The 24,439-nt window shown below is 39.7% G+C and overlaps 2 protein-coding genes across 4 annotated transcripts; both read right to left on the reverse strand.

Annotated features, from left to right (window-relative positions):
- Positions 1–2,893: 2,893 nt before the first annotated feature.
- Positions 2,894–18,735, reverse strand: mapk14b (mitogen-activated protein kinase 14b). Of its 3 annotated transcripts, none has more exons than XM_030776205.1 (12): positions 18,380–18,735; positions 13,413–13,542; positions 11,592–11,650; positions 9,414–9,525; positions 8,973–9,002; positions 8,375–8,422; positions 8,098–8,212; positions 7,822–7,893; positions 4,811–4,890; positions 3,922–4,000; positions 3,460–3,633; positions 2,894–3,206 (listed from the first exon to the last, which is right to left on the reverse strand). In XM_030776205.1, the coding sequence occupies exons 1-12, from the start codon at positions 18,496–18,498 to the stop codon at positions 3,139–3,141; spliced, it is 1,086 nt and encodes a 361-aa protein (XP_030632065.1). In that variant the 5' UTR covers positions 18,499–18,735; the 3' UTR covers positions 2,894–3,138. The 3 variants fall into 3 exon arrangements, with proteins under 3 accessions (XP_030632065.1, XP_030632064.1, XP_030632066.1); XM_030776204.1 differs by lacking the exon at positions 4,811–4,890 and adding an exon at positions 5,653–5,732; XM_030776206.1 differs by lacking the exon at positions 8,973–9,002.
- Positions 18,736–19,585: 850 nt separating this feature from the next.
- On the reverse strand, positions 19,586–22,782 carry tmem167b (transmembrane protein 167B). Its single transcript, XM_030776211.1, has 3 exons — positions 22,697–22,782; positions 21,981–22,112; positions 19,586–21,704 (listed from the first exon to the last, which is right to left on the reverse strand). The coding sequence occupies exons 1-3, from the start codon at positions 22,704–22,706 to the stop codon at positions 21,622–21,624; spliced, it is 225 nt and encodes a 74-aa protein (XP_030632071.1). The 5' UTR covers positions 22,707–22,782; the 3' UTR covers positions 19,586–21,621.
- Positions 22,783–24,439: the final 1,657 nt, after the last annotated feature.

The raw sequence follows: 24,439 nt of genomic DNA on the forward strand, positions 1-24,439 counted from the left end.
AGTACTGGTTGCTCCCTGCATGTGATCTCCCGGGTTCTTCATATGTCCGGGGCTATGGGGTAGGAAGGCAAGACGGAAGCCTCTTTTAACAAAAAAAAAAAAAAAAAAATCCAAGCCCAGCTAAAGTTTGCAAAAAATACATCCAATCTCCTGAAACCGTGTGGAACAATGTGTTATGGTCTGATGAGACCAAAGTTGAACGTTTCGGCCATAATACCAAAAGATACGTTTGGCGGCAAAAATTAAAACAAACAAAAAAAAACAAAACACAGCACATCACCAAAAGAACACCACCCCTACGGTGAGGCACTGAGGCATCACACTTCGGGGCTGCTTTTTCTTCAGCTGGAACTGGGGCTTTAGTCAGGGTGGAGGGAATAATGAATAGCTCGAAATACCAGTCAGTTTTGGCACGAAACCTGAAGGCTTCTGCTAAAACACTTTAAGGTGAAGAGGAATTTCACCTTTCAGCATGAGGAGGACCCGGAACGCACCTCCCAAATCAACAGAGGAATGGCTTCACCAAAAACAAGACCAAGGATTTGGAATGGCCCAGCCAGAGTCCACATTTAAATCCAGTGGAAAATGTGCGAGGTGACCTGCAGAGGGCTACGCACAGGAGACGGCCAGCCAATCTGACGGAGTTAGAACACTTTTGCAAGGAAGAATGACAAGATATTGTTAAGTCAAGATGTGCCAAACTGACTGACTCTTACCCAAAAAGATCAAATGTCGTGACAATCTAAAGGTGCTTCAACTAACTATTAGTTTAGGAGTGTGCACACATATGCAACCAGGTTCTTGTACATTTTATTTCCCCCCCTAAAATCATTCTTATTGTTTTCACTTTAAAATTTCACAAAGGTATAAAAGGTTCTGACAGGGTTTTAATTTTTTTTTTACATCACAAAAACCTGCCACTTTAACAGAGGGGTGTAGACTTCTTCTATCCACCGTATTTTAGTTTGTGCAATCTGTGTGATAACCTTTCACCTAAAAGCATCCGTCGATTAAGCGTGGGTTTGGTTTTTGAAAGTGGGTAAGGATGGAATAGGTTTTTGGAAAGTGGGTAAGAGGTAGAATGAATTTATTCCAAACAGATGCACATGTTCTGCATTTGGAAACTGAAAGGCTCAACACCAGTCTTTAAAAATAATTTCCTTTATTTTAAACAGTGGTTATTTAAAGGTGTTGCCTGCAGTCAGATGAATGAGGAAAATTGGTTATATGCCTAAAAAAAAAAAAAAGACAGGATGGTATTTCATGTCTGATGATGAATGGGTAAAAGGAGAAAAAAGAAACCATGTTTGGGATGACACTGCTCCTGGCTAACAGTGATATCAGAGTGATAACAGAGATATCCTGATGTCATCTAAAGTGTTGTGTTGATCACATCAGCTTTTTTTGGGGGGGGGCTACTTATGTTTTTTGTTTTTTTCCTCCTTGAATGCTGTAAACAGGTGCATACAAATAGTCATACACATCCTCAAAAGAAAAGATTCATGCTCAATACAGAAACAATGCTAAACTGCTAAATAAAACATCATACCATGAAAAACACACCATTTAAAAACGATCTTAAGTTATGTAACTGATGCATTTAAATAAATTCTGGCACTCATTACTAAAACTGAAAACACATTCTTGGTAGGGAGCTTTGCTGGTTTGGTTGGTAAATTCAGGAGAAGTACTGGCTCAGTTTCATTCTACAGCGGCACTAAGCCCTCTTTCACACAGCTGGAAACAGTTACAGAAGAAGACAAGAAAGACATTTCTCTGAAGGACTGTCTGTAGCATATTGTTTTGGATCATGATAAAATTCCAATTTGATAAAGAGAATCGTCAAAAGCTGGTAAAAAGATGATGTTATCTACTCTGAGGTGTGAGGTCAGCAGGCCTATCACACATTCTTTCCTCTGAAGTGAAAAAAGAAATATTAAAAGAATGAAGAGGACGAGACAGGGAAGCCACACACCGGCTTTAAGTACAAGGACGTGATTCTCGCTTTGGACTCCAACCAATCTATAATCATGTGTGTAAAAATCCGGCTGAAGAACACACGATATTCTCCTACTTCACTGGCAGGATGTGAAGAACTTGATAAAATGAGTTCATTGGAACCAGAGTTGAGATACTTTCAAGACCTGATGGAGTAAAAAAAAAAAAAAAAATCAAACTTATTGCTAACGGGGTTTCCAGGACCTTGGCAAGCTTACGGCCAGTTGCATTTGTTCAGTCTCTGAATTAGTTCAGATATATGTGTAAGAATGGCTACATTCTACAACAAAAATACATTCCTACGTAATCTGGTGGTGTTCTTGACTGAAGCTTAGAGTGTAGACTTTTTTCTTTTCTTTTTTTAAATAAAATCCTCATTTATTGTTCTACATTCTTCAAAGATATACATTCTTCTTGATGGATGGTATTCATGGTTTAGTCCGTCTTTCAAGGTTGGTGTCATCCCCACTCTGAGTCATGAGTGTTAACCTGCACGGTTCCAACTCCTAAGCAAAATAACTATAGTTAAACATTATTACTTATTTACAATTGTGCTACTTTATTTACACATTTAAAATACTTTACTATGGCAGTCATTTAGAAGACTAATCAGACACAATGTGAAGATAAATTTGGATTTTTTTCTTTTATATTTCTTTTTAGATATTTCCCCCTGGCATGTACAACATAGTCAAATTAAAGACTTAAATTGTTGATATCACAACAACAAGATTTGATTGTTCTTGTTCCTGCAGATGTAAATACATAAATATGTTTTTTTTTTGTTTTGTTTTGTTTTTTTACCCCTGACATTCTATAATATTAAAGTTATTTTGACCGTAATGTTGCCGAGTAAAAAAAAAAAAAAAAAAAGTTTCATTTCAATGATCTGTGTCCGTACTGCAATCAAGGCAGAAGTTGATGTTTCTCCTCAATAAATTCCATAATAGGTTTGAGAAGGGGAAACGGGAAAGAAGTCCTCTGACTTTGAACCTAGAGAATGTACAGGGCCCAGCATTGAATAATGGCACTTCAATGTCACTTTTTTTTTTTTTTTTTGTCTTCCTGTTTTGTGTGAAGGTCCTGAGAGGTGATTGCGCCTCACAGTGGCCAGGAGAGGACGCAGGAATGACTGCAAACTCATGACTCCATCTCGTCTCCATCAAACACAGGTGGCTCAAAACTCAGCACCTCCTCATAGGTCAGTCCTAAGTAAAGACAAGTTCAACATTTGTCTGACTCCTCCAGATACTGCGCTTTGACACTGAAACATTTGAGTTCCCAATGATGAACAGATTTACACGCACCGTTATAGCTGCAAGATCAGAATGACTGATTCATTAATCGAGAAGAAAATATGAAAAATGTTCATCCTCGGTCAGAGGCACCTAATATTTTAATCATGTGAATGTTTACTTTTTCCACTCCAGTGTACCAAAACAGAATGAACGCTAGACTTACGTTTCCACTCCTCAATCTCTAGTTCCCGGCTCTCAAAGCTCTGGTCATAGGGTTCGGCCTCTGGTTCGTCGTCTGGGTCGTGGTACTGAGCAAAATATGGGTGGGCCAGAGCCTCTGAAGCAGTGATCCGCTTATCTGTGTCCAGAACCAGCATCTTCTCCAGCAGGTCCACAGCTACGGAGCAATCGAAAGAGAGACCCAAATCACTATACAGTATACTTTATTATCTTCATATATCTCATACTTCAGGTGATGAGGCCCCGTATTTTACCATTTTCTGAATTTACTGACAAGTGGTCTATAAATCATGAAGGCTATTACATTTCTGAGTGAACCTTCAACAAACTGAAAAGGAGGTCTGAATCAACTGTACAAGACCAACTTGCGTAATTTTGTTGGTGTCAACAAAGTAAGAACAGCAAAGAATAATCCAGTCCGAACGAAACAGAGCCCGTATTTTACCTAACGGATTTGCGCCGATGAACACGTCAGCAAAATTCCTCTTAGGCATTTGTGGCAGGGAGTTAATGTAGTTTCTGGCCTATTGGAAAATAAAATGAGAAATATCCCACATACATGAAAACTGTCACTTATATTAGATGGGTATGTGATAAGCTGTTTACACTTGTCTGTGCCTGGTGGCAAATTTCTTCTTGCATGAGAACCATGAGGAATACCTCAAAACAAAAACTCCTCTATGAATATTACTTCACAGAAAAAGAACTGAGAAGAGACTCAGTAAAACAGAGTAGAAGGACAGAAATCTCTTTAAGCGATTTGTTTCTATAAACTAAAATCTTTTCTCCATTAAATACGTCAAGAGTTTTATTCATGGTTGTGACTATTCACCATTTATGCTTTTTTTTTTTTTTTTTTTTTTACAAATATTATTTCCTTGTAACCTTCAGTAAAACTAAATGCTAGCAGCAGTGCAATGAGCATTGCTACTTTCCAACACTAGACGCATGGCTATTGTGTAGTGTAGATTCCTCTGCATTCTGGGTTAATTCTAAGGACTCACTGCACATGAACGGGTGAGAGACACCATTCACAGAAGCCTGGGCATCGCAGTGTATTGTGGTGTGGTTAGAAAATAGGTCAGAGGCACGTCTCAGACAAAAAGCAGGCAGGGTGCGTGTGGGGGTTGGGGGGGGGGGAGAAGGTTTAGCCAGGGCAAATAAATCTCTATGATAAACAAAGAACACTCTAAATAACAGCCTCGGTACACGGAACAGTTCGTCCCTGCTGCCGAGCAGGAACAGGTCTAAGTTCCACTTCAGAAATCAGGGCGGTTGGTTGCTTTGCTGCTTCTGTCCTGCGGTCAGGTACAGAGTGCGGGAGACCTTCTCACCTCGTGGCTGGGCATCCTGCTTATTAGAGAGGCTGGTGGAGTCCCCGTCAGCCGCATTATCTGCTGAAGCTGGTTTATATCTTAGGCACCCAGGTCAAGGGGCTTACAACGAAGCAAAGTTACAGGTGACCCCCTCAAAATAAGCAATAAGTGCATTCTCCCCCCATTCCATCAGTTCTCTATGGTTTATCATTTTTTTTCTGGAGTGGGGCATGTGTACTGCTTTGTGGCAGAGATACCAGAAAGACAGGATGAAGGGACGGTAGTGGTGGGGAGTAGGGGGGGGGGGGGTCCCACACACATGCGGCGTTAAGATTTGATACTTAGCAATGAAGGCACATTAATTAGTTCCGTTTAAACAGAGAACACACATAATGAGAGAGATGTGAAAGACATTACAGGACATTAATGAGTCAGAAGAGGAAGAAAACGACACCCAAGACAAGCGAAGCAACATGAAAGTGAAACATATCTGCACAAAGGCGTTTTGTGGGGTAGACCAACCCTCACACCTCAACAAAGATTGTTTTGAGTTAGCTTCTTCTTTTTCTTTTTTTTTTTTATTAAGAATTCTGTACCACGGCTGAGATCAGAATAAACGGCACTACATGAATTCTTCCTAATCAGAGGGCAGGGAAGATAGGCATGCCAGGAACAGGAATAAGAAGACATGCAAAAGCACACAAAAAAAGGTGCGACTGCTTAGAATGAAAGATAGTTAGGCAAAAGTAGTGGATCACCAGGCGATCGCTGCGACACAAAAAAAACAGGACTGAAACTCAGGCAGAACTGGAAAAAAAACAAAACAAAAAAAAAAAAAAAACAAAAAAAAACAAACTCACAGACTCTGAAGATATTTTCATCAAGAGCTCAGGCCCTGGGGTCCCGACGAGCAGCATTATTAGCTTCAACTGATCAATATCTTTCAGGGCAACATAAAGGAAAACTTAAGGAGTGGGGGGAAACCTATGACTGGGAGTCTGATTTGTTAAGCCATAATTAACAATAAATAAATAAATACATAAATAAATTGAAAACTCCTCTTTGAAATTCATCCAAAAATTTTTCCCGTGCGAAAACAGCACTTGAAACACAAGCAAGATGCCTATTTTTAGACGCAAACTTCTAAAGAGATGACGTCTTGGTGGTGTTAACATGCTATCGTTCTTCTATGAGCCCAATATAAACACATGCAAATGCTGAAAAATGTCATCTGATTTCAGCTCCATGCTGCTCTTGTTATAAACCACAGCAGAACATCAGCATGTGTAAAAGCATGTGTAAGTGTTAAGGAGGCACCAAATGTGTCGGCGCCTCTACATCACTACCACGTGAGGCACAATGCTAGGAATACAGACAACCTAGAAATGTGTGACAGCTCAAAGCTGTGATTAGTACACATCTAAAAAGCATATTCTACACTTTTTGTGCAAAACAAAGCAAAACTATGTTCCAGTGAAGCTTCCGGAAAGTTCCGCTGATATTCTGCCTGCACTAGTGCTGAGTTTGTGCCCCGTCAGAACATGTGGCTGAGTAAGAAGCAAGCACACACACCGTTAGAACTAATGACCTTCACTGTCAAGGTCGACTAACGAAGACAATTTTAAACTCGTGACCTATCAAGAGAAATAAGCAATTTGGTTAGTGGCTGTGATATAGAACATAACATCTTCAACATATAACTAAAAGGAGAAGTTTCAAACGTCTGAAGAGCTATAAGGTCTTCACAAGTTACCGCATTCAGACGCACTACAACAAACAGCACAAAACAACAAAAAAAAAAAAGTGTCAAGTTCTTGGTTAATTTAGACAACAAAGGGATAGACGTGGGTGGTGTTAATGTGGTTTAGAGAGATGAGTGGCATGCCCATAGGTCAGAGGAAGAGAACATGATGACTGGTGAAAGCACATGCAACTAGACCCAAAAACAACATTTTCAACATTACTCAACACAAAGCAACAGTGTACAATATAATTTAACATCAAGCATAATGAAATCAAAATGATCAAAATGCATCATAATCAGGTTAAGAGAAATATCCACTCTTTATAATGCTTTCACGTTCCTGCTTTGTATTCATGGACTTCAAATATAGTTTCAAAACATGGTGTTTTTCTGTGGTTTGAAACTGAAAGGCGAGGGGCTGAGTAAGCGCATTCCCAAACGTGTCTGTGAACAGGCCAATCTGCTTCTCAAAAAAAACAAATAAGTCTTACAGCAATCTTTGAAACTGTGTATACTGCCACTCAGAACAGAACAAACAAAATGATTAATACAAACACCCCACCCCATACTCTCTCTTTTAACCACACACACACACACACACACACACACACACACACACACACACACACAACCACACTTGAATAAAGTATTGCGGTGAGGGTAGAGGTGTTAAAGTGTGACAAACGGAACTGGAAACATTTTTCACTCAGGTACGTTCTTTGAATTGTGCAGTACAATTCATCTTTTAAAGAAGGAACGCGTCTGTGTGTCTCTGTGTCTAAGTGGTTTGGAGCACTGGGCCCAAAGCAGTACCTGGGACAGTGTTGGATTTGTGGCGTGGTGTGTGCACTTCTTAGCAGTAACAGCGCAGGTTTTAGTATACCAAAAGTGAGCATTAAGGATTTATGACTCAAAATTACTTAACAGAGACAGCAGGCAGTGTGACTCAATGTGTAAGCATATTGCAGGCCCATTGAGCTGAGTCACTCGTGCAGAGGGATAGCCCTCAGTGAGTAAGCTTTGGCCAACACACAGACACTTTTATAAACTGTAGGAAATATAGCTATTTAAAGAACAGAGTCACAGTTCACCACAGCATGGAGACCAATGCCACCGTAGTGTTACATTTCCTGAATAACTAATGACTTGGAAAAACTGTTCCAAATACTTATGAAGAGGACCTCATTCATTACAAATGAACACCAGTCAGAGGTTGCAGAGCACTTTGAAGTATATCTGGAAACAAATCATGTGGGGGGGGGGTAAAAAAAAAAAAAAAGGATACGGTCGGTTCCAGGAAACAAAGTACGTCCAGTGAGAAGCTCTGCCATGATACATCCGACAGACCAGATATCCACTGAAAAACAAACAAAATGACTTTTATTTTGAATTTCCCACTTAAGTCTTCATTTCAGTTGTTAAACGAAGCACCAAGTGATGCATAGTCTAGTTTAAGGTCAACTGCAAGCTAAATACATTAATGATCATGTCTCTACAATCATATTCATTTGTGTGTCTATGTGAGAGAGAGTGTGTTTGTGTGCGTGCGTTTGACCACGACCTGTCATGTTGTAGTGCATCCAGTTCAGCATGATCTCTGGGGCGCGGTACCACCGGGTCGCTACGTAGCCAGTCATCTCGTCATCAGTATGTCGTGCCAGCCCAAAGTCCAAGATCTGTACAGGGTGTGCAGTGGAGGTGTTGGCAATAAATGAAGACACACTAATCAGGAAATGATATTAGACCTCTTATCTCCATCTGCCACCGGACCATAAATTCAGTGATGGTCAACACAGGTTGACAAATCCTGACATAACAAAGGGGGAAAAGACTCTTACCTTCAGCTCACAGTCCTCATTCACAGCCAAGTTACTGGGCTTTAGATCCTGTGCAGATTCAGCACAGAGAGGAAAGAGATGGAGAAAAGAGGACAAAGATGGAAAAGAAATGCAGACAGAGAGAGAGAGAGAGAGAGAGAGAGAGAGAGAAAGAAAGAGTGAGAGAGAGAGAGAGAGAGAGAGAGAAAGAAAGAGTGAGAGAGTGTTGTGCGTGATGCCACAAACTCCATTTAAAGACCACAATGCTGCCAAGACCTTGAGTGCTCCTAAAATAAATTCAATTAGTCTGTACATCATAAAAGCTTTCATAAAGTTTACGCAAGGGATGATCCTTGAAACAGCTCCTCTAACCAGCTTCAGCAAGTGCAAACATTAATGAAAAAAAAAAAGAAAAAAAAAAAGCACACAGCAAATTAATATCATAAATATGCCACACAACATACTACGCTTAGGACTATAACTGCATACGAACACAGCAGAGCAGAGATAAAGGTGAGGAGAAAAAAACGCTCATTAATTCCATAGAATCAGTGCTACACAGGTGTGTGTGTGTGTGTGTGTGTGTGTGTGTGTGTGAGGTAAAAGCCAACAGACTTACTCTGTGGATGATATCTGCTGAGTGGATGTACTGTGGAGGGACACAACGTTTGGGTTAATGTCCTGACTCAACATCCACATAAATAAACACAAATCACTGTATTTAATGTATGTTCAACGCATGTCTTTAATAAATAAACACAATCACTGTATTTAATGTATGTTCAACGCATGTCTTTAATAAATAAACACAATCACTGTATTTAATGTATGTTCAACGCATGTCTTTAATAAATAAACACAATCACTGTATTTAATGTATGTTCAATGCATGTCTTTAATAAATAAACACAATCACTGTATTTAATGTATGTTCAACGCATGTCTTTAACGTCTTCATGGACAACAGAGGAGGATTCATTCGCTGCGAATCCCTTAACGTATTAAAAATATATGAAATACTGACATCTGACTGGATCTTTATAGAGAAACAGGAACTTACCTTCAATCCCCGTAAGATCTGATAGATGAGGAACTGCACATGGTCATCTGTTAACTTCTGGCATTTGACAATATTGTTGAGGTCAGCACCCATTAGGTGAGTTACCAGGTACCTGTCAATCGAATGACATCAAAATATCACAGTCAAGTGGACAGATCCAAAAAGACATTAATGTGTAGTAAATATTTAAAAAAAAAAAAAAAAAACTCAAATTTTAGCAGGGGACTACTTTTTGTCAACACTCATGACCTAATTCCTATCATTTTAATGTATGACTGAACTGTGTTTGGCACTCGAAAATCAATAAAGTCCTGTTGCATAACTTAATAAGTTCTTTTTTTAGTCCTTTCCATTTGAACTAACCTTTAAACCCCTGACACCAACCCAAACACATACACACAAACAAACACACACTGCACAAAGAGAATGTTGAGGGTGTAATGTGACAGGGCAGGGGTTATTCTGACTGGCAGTCAGAACAGCTTATCATCTCCTTTGCCCCACCCATAAGCAATGGAATGGGGCTGGCGGTGAGCCAATGGAGCACAGCTCTGCAGGCGCCTACCTCTGTGACTGTGCTGTGCAGTGGAAGGAATTTAAGTGGCTTTCACTTGACCATGCCATGATCACAATTACAAACCTAAACAATCATAAGAGCTTTACAGCACCCCCCTTTGCCTCCTGATATGGCTTTAAAACCACATGCATGCTGGAACAGAGAGAGAGAGAGAGAGAGAGAGAGAGACTCTTTTTACTTTCACCTCAAGCAGACCAGGGCTATCTGTGAAGCTTTATGTGGGTAAGCAAATGTCTGTCAGGCCAAACTTGTCCTGCCTTTCTTCCTTCCTCCCTTCACTCCCTCTCCCTCTCTCTCTCTCTCTCTCTCAGCCCAAATCTTCCTCCTGTGACTCTGCACAGGGGTGGGCTTCAGAGGGCATGGGTATTTATAGGAAGTATTCTTAGCTCTGGTTTCCATGTATCCTCCTCTCCAAGAGACAGAAGCAGGGGGAAAATAGAGTCCTCTGTGTGTGTGTGTGTGTGGTGTGTGTGTGTCTGTGTGTGCGCACGCTTACGGTAAGTTGGACACTGTGTAGAACTCCCTGCTTTAGTTTCCACTCCCTGTAAGTCTGTCAGTCTGCTGCCAGTTGCAGCTCGGGCTTGCTCACAGAGGCCCTCTTGTTCACTCACTTTCTTTCTGTGGTCATGACCTCAGAAACCCTTTACCCCACTGAACTGACACCGGGCTGGGAAGGGCCAGAAAGTTGACGGCATGGATTAGAAAACGGGGAAGAGCAGGGCAATCTGACAGACTAAAGTAATGGGGTGGAGAACATGACAAACCAATTAGGTATAAAGCACTTGAAGTTCCAAGAAGACAAAGAACTAGAGAAATCAGGCCCCGACAAGACAAACTAGTTTTATATTCTGCTACTCGTTTCAGACTATTTGTTTTTTACACTCCTTCTTCCCTGAATTGAGCATTCTGTGATTTGAGCAATGGTTATAATGAGGCAATGAGAGCTGAAGGTTATTACCAGTGCAGATCCTAAATGACACTGTGGGGATGAGGTTTCGTTGCCATAGAAACTATGGGCATTACCAACATGTGTCTAGCCTGCATGTTCTGTCTCAACAGAGACACGGCACACGTTCAAAACATAAAAGCATTATGAATTTCACACGATTACACTTTCACCAAAATCTCACTGTGTCTCTGTAACATCTAGCCATTAACACACGAGAGCTTACCACAGCACAGCTGTGAATGAGAGATCTTTTGACAAACAGAAGTACTCTGATCCTTTCATCAAAGACAGTAAGAGAAATGTGTCTGAACACATGCAGAGAGAGCGAGCATGAGCCGCAAACACACACTCGCTAAGAGACTGTACCAGTTAGAGGTTACTCATCGCTAAGAGTGCAGAACAACTCAACTTCCTGTCGGCTCTGATTCGCCTTGCCGTCTCTCTGCGTCCATGCTCCGCCTCCGGCTGCCGTTCTGCCCAGTAACTAAAGGAGATTTATTCCCACTACCACCCTGTCTGACCAGGCCTGCCCATCTCCTACCTTTAGTCAGCACACAGCTGGCTGACCTTGTCAACCAATGACAATGACTTCCTGTGTGGGGTTCAGAGAGGAAGGTAACAGCTGCAGTACAGATTAGATTCACAAACTCACACATCATTAAACTCCTCCAAGCTGGTGGCAGGTGTAAAAACATCCAGTAGTCCAATGACCTAAAACACAAAGTGAAAAGGCATTTAAGAGCAGGGAGTATACAAACCGAAAATATCAGATTTCTATAACATGCAATGAAGCCATTTGAATGGACAGACCAAAACAGAATATGATCCATCATAATTTTGATTCAAAATGGCAGTAACTATTACGGATCAACAGTTGAACAGTACCCCATAACAAAACATACTTATGTAATAATTATTATGTAAAAATTGCTTTAATAATTATATAATTACAATTATAGCATTATGCAATACCATGAAGAGCACACTGCTCTAAACTAGAACAAAACTACCAGGAGAATTGTCTAATACAGTTTGAAATTTGCCTTTTGTTACTTTCAAATTCTCCTTTCAGCATTATTAGTGATAACTGTTCCCTTAAAAAGCCTTTTTCATAAGAGAGTTTGGAGCCAGGGGTAAGATATAACAGTGCTATATTGTGAGCAGAATTTGAATGCGTTCTCATTTTTGGATTTGCGTGGGTGTAACTAAACCCATCAGCAAGCAAACAGACACTTTTGACCATTTTAGAATGATCACGCTGATGACACATACATTTTAGAGTTAAACATTTGCGTTTGATAACATCATTCAAGGCAGGTTTGGTTAGCACCCTTTGCAGAGGGGGAAATCCTTTTGCATTAATAACCTCAAAGCCCTTCAAATCACAGTGCTCTGTTCCTGTACTGATGCAATACACATGAAGTATTTCGCCTGTATTAAACATCATCTCATTTGAGTGCATTAACTCACAGCTGCTCAACATTATAGTCAACCAGAACCTGGCATCGGAGCCAATGGATGATTACAAACTTCATCTGCGCCTTGACAACTGCAAGTAAAAAATAAGCCAATCAAATCTGACAGAAGCTGTGTTCAACTATGAGCAACAATAAATTATGCAGTGTATCCTCCAGCAATCTTTTTGTTTTTGGCTCCACAGTTAGAGTAAAGATGCAATATTAACCAAAAATACGCCAGCTATTTCAGCGTTTGCATAACAGTGAAAATGTACTGGGCAGAAGTAGATTTATCATATCGGAAACCAAACACGGGGTTTTATACATGCAGAGAGTGAGGCAGTCACTCTATTATACCACAGGCTTTTGTGCAACACTGCATCTCTGCTGAGTAGAGATCTTTCCCTTAAAAACCCCTACGCACACTAGAGGTAAAGAGATAACGCTCAATTGTGTTTTCATAACTTATAACGCAGCAGCCGCTGCTGTGGTCAGCTTATCTGGTGAGCCAGTAAACAGATATTTTGTTGTGTTTCATTATTACAATTATGAGAGAGGAACAAAGAGCACCCGTTTTTTTTTTTTTTTTTTTTAACAATAGCAGAACTGACAGACAGAGAACAAAAGAGCAGACAGACAAAGAGCCCTAGCACACATTATACACATTTGGTGCCCCGAATGCAAGTTTCAGATATTAACTCAGGATAGTTAAAAGATGTAAAAGCCTGAGGGGAAAGGGACAACTGAATTAGGTCCCATCTGACAAGATCTGTACCATAAGTCTAATGTATGCATCTTTTTTTTTTTTTTTTCCATTGTTCAGATTTCCACACCGCTTTTCAAATCACAGTTTAAACAGTGAGATGAAGGTAAATTAAGGTCATTCACGTGTCCCCGACATTCGAGCAGTGCAGTTAACTCGAAACAGCGTGTTACGTCGCGTCTCGGCAGATATGGACGATAAGCGGCGGACTGTTGATTCGAGCGTTCTGGAACAGTCTGTAAACTGTACTCACATTCTCATGCTTCATGTGCTTGAGCAGTCGTAGCTCTCTGTACGTCCTCTTGGCGTGGATGATGGACTGGAACGGCCGGGAGAGTTTCTTCACCGCGACCTTCAGGCCTGTCTTCACGTCATACGCAGAGCTGGAGAAAAGCAAAAAGACGTAATCAGATTAGCTCTGCAGTACGCGTTTGCGTACGAAAACATGAGAATATTTCAGGCAATGTAATTTCAGTTAAGCTTGAGGAGACTGCAATGAGTGAATAAGCGTGAAAATAAAAACCCCCATCTGTGATGATGAACCTGGTTCAAGCTGCAAAATAAAGATGCAACAACATGTGGCAATATGTTATCTGAAACCTGTATCACAAAGCCAACATGCACTCCTCATAGATGTCATAGACCGATACAAGCACTTGTATGACTGCTAAGGGGATAAGATGACACTACCAAGGTTACACTGCATATGCAAATGAACCAAAAGGGATTATACTAAAGATTCAGTTTCAGATTCGGTACGCCTTTCATGGATCAGGCCTTGTTTCTGACATTTATTCGAGCCTCAAGCCAAGTTCAACTTTTTCCATTTCAATCGTTTGACCTGAAAGAAGAAGAGGAAGAAAAAAAAAAACTGAACTTCATACAGAGTGCTCCCCTTCTCATATTATCTCGGGAACAATGGCTTTCAAGTAACCACAGCAACCCAAGATGGCATGGGCAAACGACAATGAATAGAATTTCCAGGAAGTATCACTAGGCTAGTCTCACAGATGGGACAAACAAAAGTACAAGTACAAGAGCAGTACTTTTGCCCAAGGAGGCACCGTGTCACACCGTCAAAAAGAAATGACAATCAGAGACAAACCATCATCATTCTAAGGGACACAAACAATATAATCCTGATACAACACAGCTACTGACTAGGAAAATCACATTACAATGACACATCTTGTTCTCAGAGTTAGAGTACAAACAAAATAAAAATCCTGCTAGGCAGATATCTGACATAATGAAAAAAATATTCCTGTGGCTTTACCAAGAAACATTTTGCAGGAAGCTAAGGCAAAAACAACACTGCTGAGTTGGACCTAGGGAATTTCCACTCTATCCTTGAACTAAGGGAGAACAGTTTCGAGGGGGATTTTGTAGTTTTTGAGAACGCACATGGTGAAGAGTTGACCACATTGGATTTCCAATAAAGTCAGTTGATATTACGTACAATATGCAAACTGACAACATTCATCCTAAATCACACTCACAACCCTTTGGACAGAGCGAAAAATCGAGCACCATTTTTCAGCATGAAAAAGAAAGCAAATTAATATTGGTAAAAAAACAAAACAAAACACACAGGTTATTAAATGATTCCCACAGAGCTGACATTACAACAATTCTCAAAACATATCAGATATCTTTCAAATCATAATTAATGATCAAAAATACATGAAAGACAGTTTTAGGGTTAGTGAGGTACCAGTAAAAAAGGATATCTTAATGAATTAAGTAAATGATTAGAAGATCAACATCATAGTTGGTATTTACAATTCTGACTTGGCGCAGCCACATTTACATCTATTTATAGCTTCTTGTTCCGTAGTTGCGCAATGCTTCATGTTTAAAATCATGTTACGAAAGGTTTCTTTGATTTGCACTTCTGTACGACAATTCCTGTTTGTCAGTTGACTCTCCGCACGTGAAAAGCACATCAAAAGTATCATGATTAGTGATAAGCAACAAAACTCCAGCACTACGTCTGTTCCACAGCATTCTTTAAAGAATGTGAGACGGAGGAGCCTTTTTTTTACCTAGCAAGAGGAATTGAAAGAACTCAAGCAACAAGAACAAAACAGCAACAGTCTTTAACTAAGACAAGATTAAGATCAAATTACAGTAGATCTTCTTTTGAGGAATGATTTCTTTCCATTGGTTCGCAAAAGACATGTTCATAGTGACTGAACAGGCTCAAACCTGGAGACCAAGGAACACAGCTCTGACACTCGCTATACTGCTTGACAATAAAGGCGTGGCTGGTATAGGGAGATTACAAGCTATTATGATTCTGGGTTACAGTACAAGACTACACCTCATCTTCAGCAATGACTTTCATGAACTGCCTATTATGCATGCTATTCTGTCATGACTTGCTCTATGACCAGGAAACTTAACATACTATGCCATGACTCAGCCTGCTTCAATTCACTGGTTCAAAGAAAGCACACTGCGAACTGGAAATTTGCATTCAGCCTACTTTGTTTGTAAAGCACCAGCTGAAGAAATTACACAAGCTTTTTGTAACAAGTTAGAAAAGAAATTCCCCTAATGTTTACATAACATACTGTAAATAGGCAGATGGAATGGGCTTCCATTCAAGATAACCATTAAAAAATCCACTTGCTGTCTTTTGCAATCAGATCCAGAGTTTGAGCTGAAATATTGTTTGACAGTTCCATACAGTTTAAGCCCAAATTCCTGGCAAATGAGACTTTGGCTCATCTTCTAATTGCTCTGTTTTGTCCTTTCAAACATGTGTGGATTTCTTTGAATGAGTACTGTCACTGAACCATCACAATTTTTAAGGAAAGATCACAATCATCACATGATTTACAGTCTCCTTTCTGCCAGTCTATACATTCTGAGACAACCAAGCAAATTTGACTTGTTCAAAGATCCAATGCCATTAATCATCTTCACGCGGAGGAGAATTTTTTTTTTTTTTTTTTTAAACTGCCGTGCGGACACGACCTGCCCCTTTTTCGTTTCACGTTCACTCTGACAGAGCCCATCACCTGCATAATGACATTCCCCATTCCGTCTTCTTTTGACTATCAGGGTTCAGAATCGAATCTGAATGTGAAATGAATGCATTCCTCTCCGCTTTTTTTTTATTTCAGTTTACCTCTGGCTCCTGCTTGAACTCCACCCGACTGAGACGTGGGTGAGTCCGAACATTCCTAGGAGAGGGCTGTCTGCCATTTACTCTCCAGACGCTGCTTGGAAACGACAGAACCGCACATAGCACCTTTGTCCCTCGTTCAAAGATGGTTAGATTTTAAAGCCTGTGATGCTCGTGTTCTTCTCCTCCACTGCAAGCTATGTGACAATGCTGGACACTTCCCTCTCAACCTACAGCTGCTTCAAAAAAAAAAATAAAAAGAAGTTGTTCGATGTGTCTTGCTCTAGAAGCAGTAAATTGAGTCATAAGAGACTATTCCCCATATGTGTGAGCGATTCAGTGGCCTAGATTTCCAGGTAGGCATTTCATTCACTTTTTAAAAGTAACTGTGTGGAGTGTAACGAGGTCTGTAAAAATAAACAAAATGGTGGTTTCATCTGAAGTGAAACCATCGTTACATGTTTCACGCACACCCGTGGCCAACATATTTAAATTCCCACCGAAAGGAAAACAAAGGCTGCGGGTACACACACAAAAAAACAAAACTGTTTGTTTCATGACACTCTGGACATAAAAGTGCCAACACAGAGAGGTGTATTTTTACTCCTCTGTATCAATAACATAGATAGTAAGGCCCCGCATTTTGCAAGACCATTCAGGAAACTTCTGAGGGACAGGGAAGCCCCGGTGACCTTCTTGACATTTACACTAAAGAATGTTTCCCATGGCCGGGTTCCATGTGCTGTGACTTGTCCTTTACATCTGCAGCAGGAAACCACTTCATAGATCTCAAGCAATACCACTGAAATCCCCTCATGCACCTGCATCAAAGGAGCTTTGAATAAAATCATGCTTTCTCTACTCAGCAAAACACAAAAATGTGAATACCCTGACCCTGACTGCAAGATATTTAAGAAAAATAATAGTACAACAACTTCCAGCCTCGGCCTGTTCCATCATACTTCGGAGGGTACTGTTAAAAGCTTAAGGCAGCTAGAAATCTATTTTTTTTCCTCAACAACTCCGTATGCATGACTAACCAAATCAGTAATGAGAGGACCACCTAATCCTGGAAGTGTGAGTCAGAGCAGACAGAGCGTGGTGACATCATCCTGTCCTCCACCGTGACCAGATGCTATAGCATGCACAATGCGCATAGGCTCCGCGACCTCTAATCATGTGATGTTTCGTTGCATTTGAGCTTCAGCGAACGCATGAAAAAAACAACGCGATAGCATGCACGTAAATGAGTGTATAGCCCAAGTGTATCTGAGAGATATTTTTCGTCCCACGGTATAATCTGCCTTGTCCACTTCGTTTTTCTGGCTCGATGATAGCCCTTCACTTCTTGTCGATAAGAGGAGTGCACTGGGGGTAAACACTGGAGCAAACGGGGCCAAGTGCATCCACTTAATAAATTAACCAAGGATTAAGAGTATTCATTTGCGAATTTATTCTTTTATAAACAACAACATACCGCCGTTTTCGACATGAGGGGATGCACGTTGCACTGAAGTACAAAACACTACTTCTGTCGGAAATTTATTTCGATTGCTGTCGAATTTATGTAAACAACCAAACCAATGAAATAGGGACAATGTGTGAAATTACCTATACAAACTAGCATAGACTGTTGCCTGCTGGCATGAAAGCAAAACAATCCGCGGGACAAATGCCTCTGTCAGGGCATGCACGACTAACAACGTGCCGTTACAAACTCGGAAGCTTTTGTGTTGACTTCTCTTCATAACAGAAACAGCATTTACCAAAAGGCACACATAACTGTCGCTGCAAAATAAAACGTTTTCACTCTCTCCATTCCTACCCCGTCGTGAGATGTTTAACTATTTGTGATTACGTTCGCGAAAGAAAGGCAATTAATAAATGCATGTGAAATGTGAAATGCAAAATCAGAATGAACCGACATATTCACTTTAGTTAGTCACACAGGCCCCATTAAGGTTAAGTTTTGAAGCTTTAATTGAGCAACCGTCTTACGGCCCGCAATAAACCGTTTGTGAGTCTGCGAAGAATGGCAACTGTTATGCAATAACGGGGAAGAAAACGTTGCAAGGAAAACAATTTACCATACGGATCCATATGCACCCGAGCCAACAGGCGACAAATTCTGATACCGTTCTGGGACCTCCCATACTGTTTTGTTAAGCTCCTGTCGGTAGAAAGTGGGCCTTTCCTTCTGGGACATTCCTGACGACCAGCCAGCCCCACGGCAACAGACAAGGGAGTAGAAACTTCGGTCCTCTGTTGAGTAGTAGTAGTGGAAGCGTTTCAGACCGAAATCTAAACTAAGAAAACATGAGTGTCCAGCCGACACAACTCTCTATCCTTAAGCATAAAGAAAATGCGACTTTTAAAAACCTGCAGGATTTCGTGCACACACGAATATATTTGTATGTCCCAGGTTCCCGGGAGGTAAGACGTGGGATCAACTACTGGCGATTTCTGTTTTAGCAGGTTCTGTTCCTACCGAACGTGTTTGTCGTCATTACTAAAACACGTTCTCGAGCTATATTCCCAAGTCTCGCGTGACGTGAATCGCAGCTACACATATGAATTGCGCTGACCTGCAATCACTGTGCTCTTTACAGACCACAGAAAAGACTGGAGTATTACCATAAAAGTATTCATATCATGCTCATATCAAATATGATGTTAAGACATCACCAAGAAGCCTTACGTTATGGAAACGCGAACATCATGCCCTTTGCTCTCATTAAAAAAAATCAATCGATACCAAAAGGACAATTCAAAATGTCAAATAGATTTGTTTTCAGAACATCATACGCCCCCCATAATGACCACAATTTTACAGATGATGTGGTTGTTGCTAATGATGATGATGATGATGATGATGATGATTGCCTGGTAGAGAAAAAACACATTGTGCCTGCTCTAATTCTTCAGACAATACTATTTTATTAACGTTCTTTAACGAGATCCCTTAGCGTATGTTTACTTTAGAAAGGTCCATGTGACACTAGATGTAATACACCAAACTCTCCAAGGTTACGCAATACGGAATAGGGAATAAATAATGACATGTGTCCATGTGCACCTCCTGTGGCCATGCCTTACACTTGAACACAGTATGCCCTTTTTGCTATTTATTATGTCACAAACAATTCATACACTGGATTTAGGTTTAATCAATTTTGTGGCACAAAATATGCTTTGATTAACGCTTGACTTTAACCTTTCAATGTCTTTCCTTTGCAAAAAAAAAAATTAGTCTTAAAGTCATGTGTGTCTCAGATGGTGAAAGTTTATTATTTTTCACATAAAAATCCTTAAAAAAAAAGAAAGAAAAAAAAAAAAAGAATAAGAATAGGCATCCAAAACCTTTGATGTTACAATGACCACCGTATACTTCATTAGCAATCCCATAACATCTGCAATCGTAATCCTCTGTTAAAGTAACCTTAGATATCATTCAGAAATCAAACACGACAAACTGCCATTGAGAATGAGAGAAACAGCTCTCCCCCTCCAGTCTATTAGCTGAACTACACAATTTCCACTATTCTTTTTTTTTTTTTTTAACTGACCAATGGAGAAATTCTTTTTGTTGCTCAGGAACACCATAGTCCTAATTCAGTTGAACGTAAAATTTAGTAGTAATTTGCTTGGCCAATGGCAAGTTTAAGCTAAATTTTTACTTTGATGGCTGACATTCTTTGGAGCTCTTTGAATCCAGGTCTCAGTGAACAGGATTTCATGGTTAAGTCATTCAGGCAAAGTAATATGCACAAATTTTATATCTATTTCAAACCACATTTGTGTGAGACAATCATTTAACATGCTAAATAATGCCTTTAGCAATTATTTCACCAATATCTGTGTTAACAGGGCTCAGCAGCTTGGTACACCAAGCACATCATGATTTAAAGACTTAGACTATGGATGGGCGATGAGCATCAACTCTGTGTTCATAGCTACTGCTTCCAACCATTTTGGTACAAAAAAAAATCTGTCCGCAAGTACTTAAAATGTTTGAGCCTGTTGATCAAATCACATTCATCTAATCTTTTACAGTGAATCAAAACTCTACACAATTTTCAAAACAAGACCAATTGTAACTACATCCAAAACGAACAATACAACTGGATCTGTCTTGAAAGTAGTATTGCTCAAACGGTTCAACAAGAGGATCATGTAACATAATGTGCTATACACATATTAAATATATACATAAACAGACAACATTTTGGCTCTATCTTTTGTTTAAAAGGTAGAGACAAATGACTGTTTTCATACACAAAGTAATAAAATGGAATGTCAAATGGTCTTGATATCAGTCTTTGTCATAAGGATATAGTTGAGCATTTAGTATTTACAAATCTGTAAATAATCACTGTGATCCAAAAGAGAGAATGTATGCACAGGGAGCCTAATCCAAAGTACTTCATGAACTAGGAAGATCTTGGGCCATTTTAAGAAGTAAATGTAGATGTCAAACAACAAAAAACCTTAAAGACTTAACAAGACTTGAAAACTTTTATACAAAATTTGAAAAAGGAAAATGTACATAATGCTTATGTGTAGTGTAATTAGTCTCCACTTTGGTTGAACAGTGCAAAAATGCAATCCATGTATTCACAGAAAAATAGTTTAAATCAATAGGTAAGAACTGTAACCCTTATCCCAAATAAACGTACAACTGATTCAATAAATTATCAGAAATGAGATGCCCCCCGTTTCCTCTTTTATTTTCATTAAATAACTATTGTGTGATGCATGAGTTGTGAATAAAGCAAGCACTTGCAACTTTGTTTATAAGAGTCAACTTTTAGACAGAGAACAATTTAAAATTGCCTACTGTAAAACTGATGACAAAGTTTCACTGAATAACCCTCTTTGCTTTATTCCATAAGTAGCTCACTTATAAGGTGACTTCAAAAATTCTAACAAGCAGATCCCATATAATTAAAATGTTATCATACTGAAGCACTCTATACATATTATTCAGCTTTCAAAAACAATTTTTTCTTCATCCAAGCCATATATATGTTCTGAGACTGTTTTTTTTTTTTTTGCAAATTTGGACAGTTAAGTCAAAAATTTGAAGAACTTTAACATTGTGCTAAATCAATAATTAAATGAGTTATTTGACCTGGAATGGCTCTGTATTCATTTCATCCATTTCACCCGCTGACAGGGATGAACTATGTGATACCAAGCAGGAATGAGACGGGTGGAGCAGGACCCACGAGTACTCCGCCACTAGATGGCAGTATTTGTGTGAGCCTGGCATTTTTTGTGGCATCACATGAAATATTGTCCAAAGTGTCCATGACGTAGTCCAGAAGTGTCACTTCAGAAAAACCACGTAGAATGCCATACAAATACAGGACATTGCCACAGCAATGTGAAGTCGTGTCCCAATCACTGCAGCTGATAAAGGGATAATGTGAAACACTCAGACATGAAGACACACAGATACAAGACTAGGCTACAATACAGTTAAACTGATTATACATTTCTATTTAACATTTGCAACTGTCCAATTAAATCAAACATGTCTTGCGTACTTTGAAAATGATGAAAATCAGATTAAGTGCTAAGACTTGACTAATAAATCTATTGCTTTTATTTTCCTTTATGAGATTGGACTGTACATACACCATACATACATACACCATCAACAATGCCAATGCCAATGCCACTTACCTTTATAAAACACCCCCCACACCCCCTTCTTCTCTGACAACAGCCAACTGTTCAGTCGAGGCACTTTTTTCAGGTATGCACACGTACAGATGAAAAGAAGTCCAAATACCAAGATGCCATCGAAAGAGTACACTATACAAAAAGCATATCAGATCATAACTTATGTTCAGAGAAGTGTTATTTCAGTGAAATAAGAAAAAAAGATTTATGACGTATTTTCAGAGGGATGACGTTAGGGTGAAATGAGATGATGTTATAGACCGCTGGGCAACATCAGTAACTGATATTTGAGAGGAACCAATTAACATTTTATTTTTGCAGAACATAACATCCTGGTTCAACCAGTTGGACGACGGGGCAGGCACACAGCTAAATGCGTTAGCTAACTTAAGAGCTACTATCGTTCACGTTACCTCAGTAGGTGCTAACATATAACCAACGGAGCAAACGCTTAAATCTACATGTACGCCAAATATGACGTAGACATTTATTTACACAATCTATTCTCATTACGTTAAACGGTGGCGCTGAAATAATATGCAAACGATATTAATCCGTCATCTTGTAAATGGGCCACGTCCACAGATTTCTGAAGTTGTGTGTTGCTAGCTTGCTAGCGAGCCTGGTGGCGCGGCACTTCCTCATTAAAATTAAAGATTTTTGACAGCTCTGTACTAAAGAAACATGATCTTTTCGTGTCATACATGAACACCTACCATTTGTCATGTTCGCGGCTTTCTGTTGTTTTACGACCAATGAAATGACTGCTCTTATTCACTACAATCCATAGTATCACTCCAGAGTAATGGAACAACAAATTGTCAGGATGGTCAAACGAATGTCGATAGCTTTCCACATCAACCAGCACCAGGGGAAAGCAGTGGAATCCAGATAAACCTGAATATAGATATCGAAACGAGGCGATGTTGAGACGTAGACTTGATTTACAAATTCTCTTACTATTAATGGAGCGACGACCAAGAATGAGTTATTCCTTATTCATCTGAAAGTGTATCCAGCTTTATCAATACAATGCACTTGCCACAAATTTGTGTGCATTTTTTGTAAAATTGATAGCACAGGGTTAATGGTAGGCTTTTATTTCTTGCTGAGCCCACTAGCACCTGAGTTCTTTTGATCAGATTACACTTCAGTTAATTGTTACTGGCAAAACATAGTCGAGGATACTTTCATCTGATACACCAGTACGTCAAAGTCCGACTAGTTCTCCAAAAATGCACCATTTCAAAGATGTATTGTAACGTATTTAACACGATGGTGAATTTAACTAATTAGTTATTACAAGAAAATTCAGTTATAATACTTTAAAGGTTACTAGAGCAGGTCAGCCGTAGCCTAAATGTTAAATCTCCTTATCCCCTTCTCAGTGGAGATTCATCAGATAGACTCTAAGACCTACCAGGGGGTGCCCAAATACTTACTGATATCATTTCCTATGCCTTGACCATTTATGCACGTAGACCACAAAGGTCTGTGTCTGGCCGTCACTGATATTGTCGACTTAACGTAAAGATACGTCGACTTAACATTAGCACAAGGAATGCTCTCTGATTCAAAACTCTGAGTATGCTTACAACAAAATTTCAAACAATTATGTTGAATTATCCTTTGATGCTGTTAAAAATGTGCATAACTGCACGTAGGCTATTCCATGACAGTGATGGATGATCTAAAAAAAAAAAAACGCAAGCTGCTGCAAATGTCCAAAATATAGACATTGCGCATTTGTCGGTAAATTTGCACAAGACTAATGGTTCATTGTTAAACCTGGCATGAATCCCTTATTGTGTACAGGCTTGGAACAAGCAAAGCCCCATAAGGAACGCTCAGATGTTGTCTGACTCTTCTTGGCACCCTGGCCAGTACTGACTAAATAAATGAACAAACTTATGACGATTGGTTTTTGCCAGCAATGGTATTCATGACTGCATACAAATACACGTTTAATGATTATGTAGCCTATATGCGACACTGTTAACGTCCACGGAGATTGATAAAACACTTTGATCCTAAGGACGGAGAACAATTTAGCTTGTAAGAACAGCAGAAGCAAGGAGGCCGGTTCAAATGTATTATCCACCATCTGTTCTGTCTTAATATGATTGAGCCAAGTTTCTCTCTCCAGGTAGCAGCGCGATTAGACGGGTAATCAGATGTAGGGAATGTAAGGAGTGTCTTGAGAAGGTACCGCAGTCACCCCTGTTACTCGCAAGAGAGCAGCTTCTGTCAAAGTAACTCTGAATGTGTGCAAGTTTGTATAACCCAGCGTGCCAATTATCTCCTATTGGAATAAACCTTTAATATGCTACTATACTACAGTACACAGGTAAGCATAATCTCCACAGTTTCTTGCTGCAAAATCCATACTGCTGAAGTTTTTAATGCGTTGAACAGTTGGTTTAAATGTACAGGATTTCCTAATGACATACATGGAAACA

This window comes from Chanos chanos, chromosome 6 (assembly GCF_902362185.1).
Source record: "Chanos chanos chromosome 6, fChaCha1.1, whole genome shotgun sequence".
NCBI lineage: Eukaryota > Metazoa > Chordata > Actinopteri > Gonorynchiformes > Chanidae > Chanos > Chanos chanos.

What these genes read in the sequence shown, in the direction of transcription:
- tmem167b (XM_030776211.1), bottom strand. An exon ending in GTGGGGGGTGTTTTATAAAG is followed by an intron (nt 21,705 to 21,980) that starts GTAAGTGGCATT and finishes TCCCTTTATCAG; the next exon opens with CTGCAGTGATTGGGACACGA.
- mapk14b (XM_030776205.1), bottom strand. Translation starts at nt 18,498, where the DNA reads ATGTCCCAGAAGGAAAGGCCCACTTTCTACCGACAGGAGCTTAACAAA. An exon ending in CAGCAGATATCATCCACAGA is followed by an intron (nt 8,423 to 8,972) that starts GTAAGTCTGTTG and finishes GAATCTGCACAG; the next exon opens with GATCTAAAGCCCAGTAACTT. An exon ending in ATGAGGACTGTGAGCTGAAG is followed by an intron (nt 8,213 to 8,374) that starts GTAAGAGTCTTT and finishes CACCCTGTACAG; the next exon opens with ATCTTGGACTTTGGGCTGGC.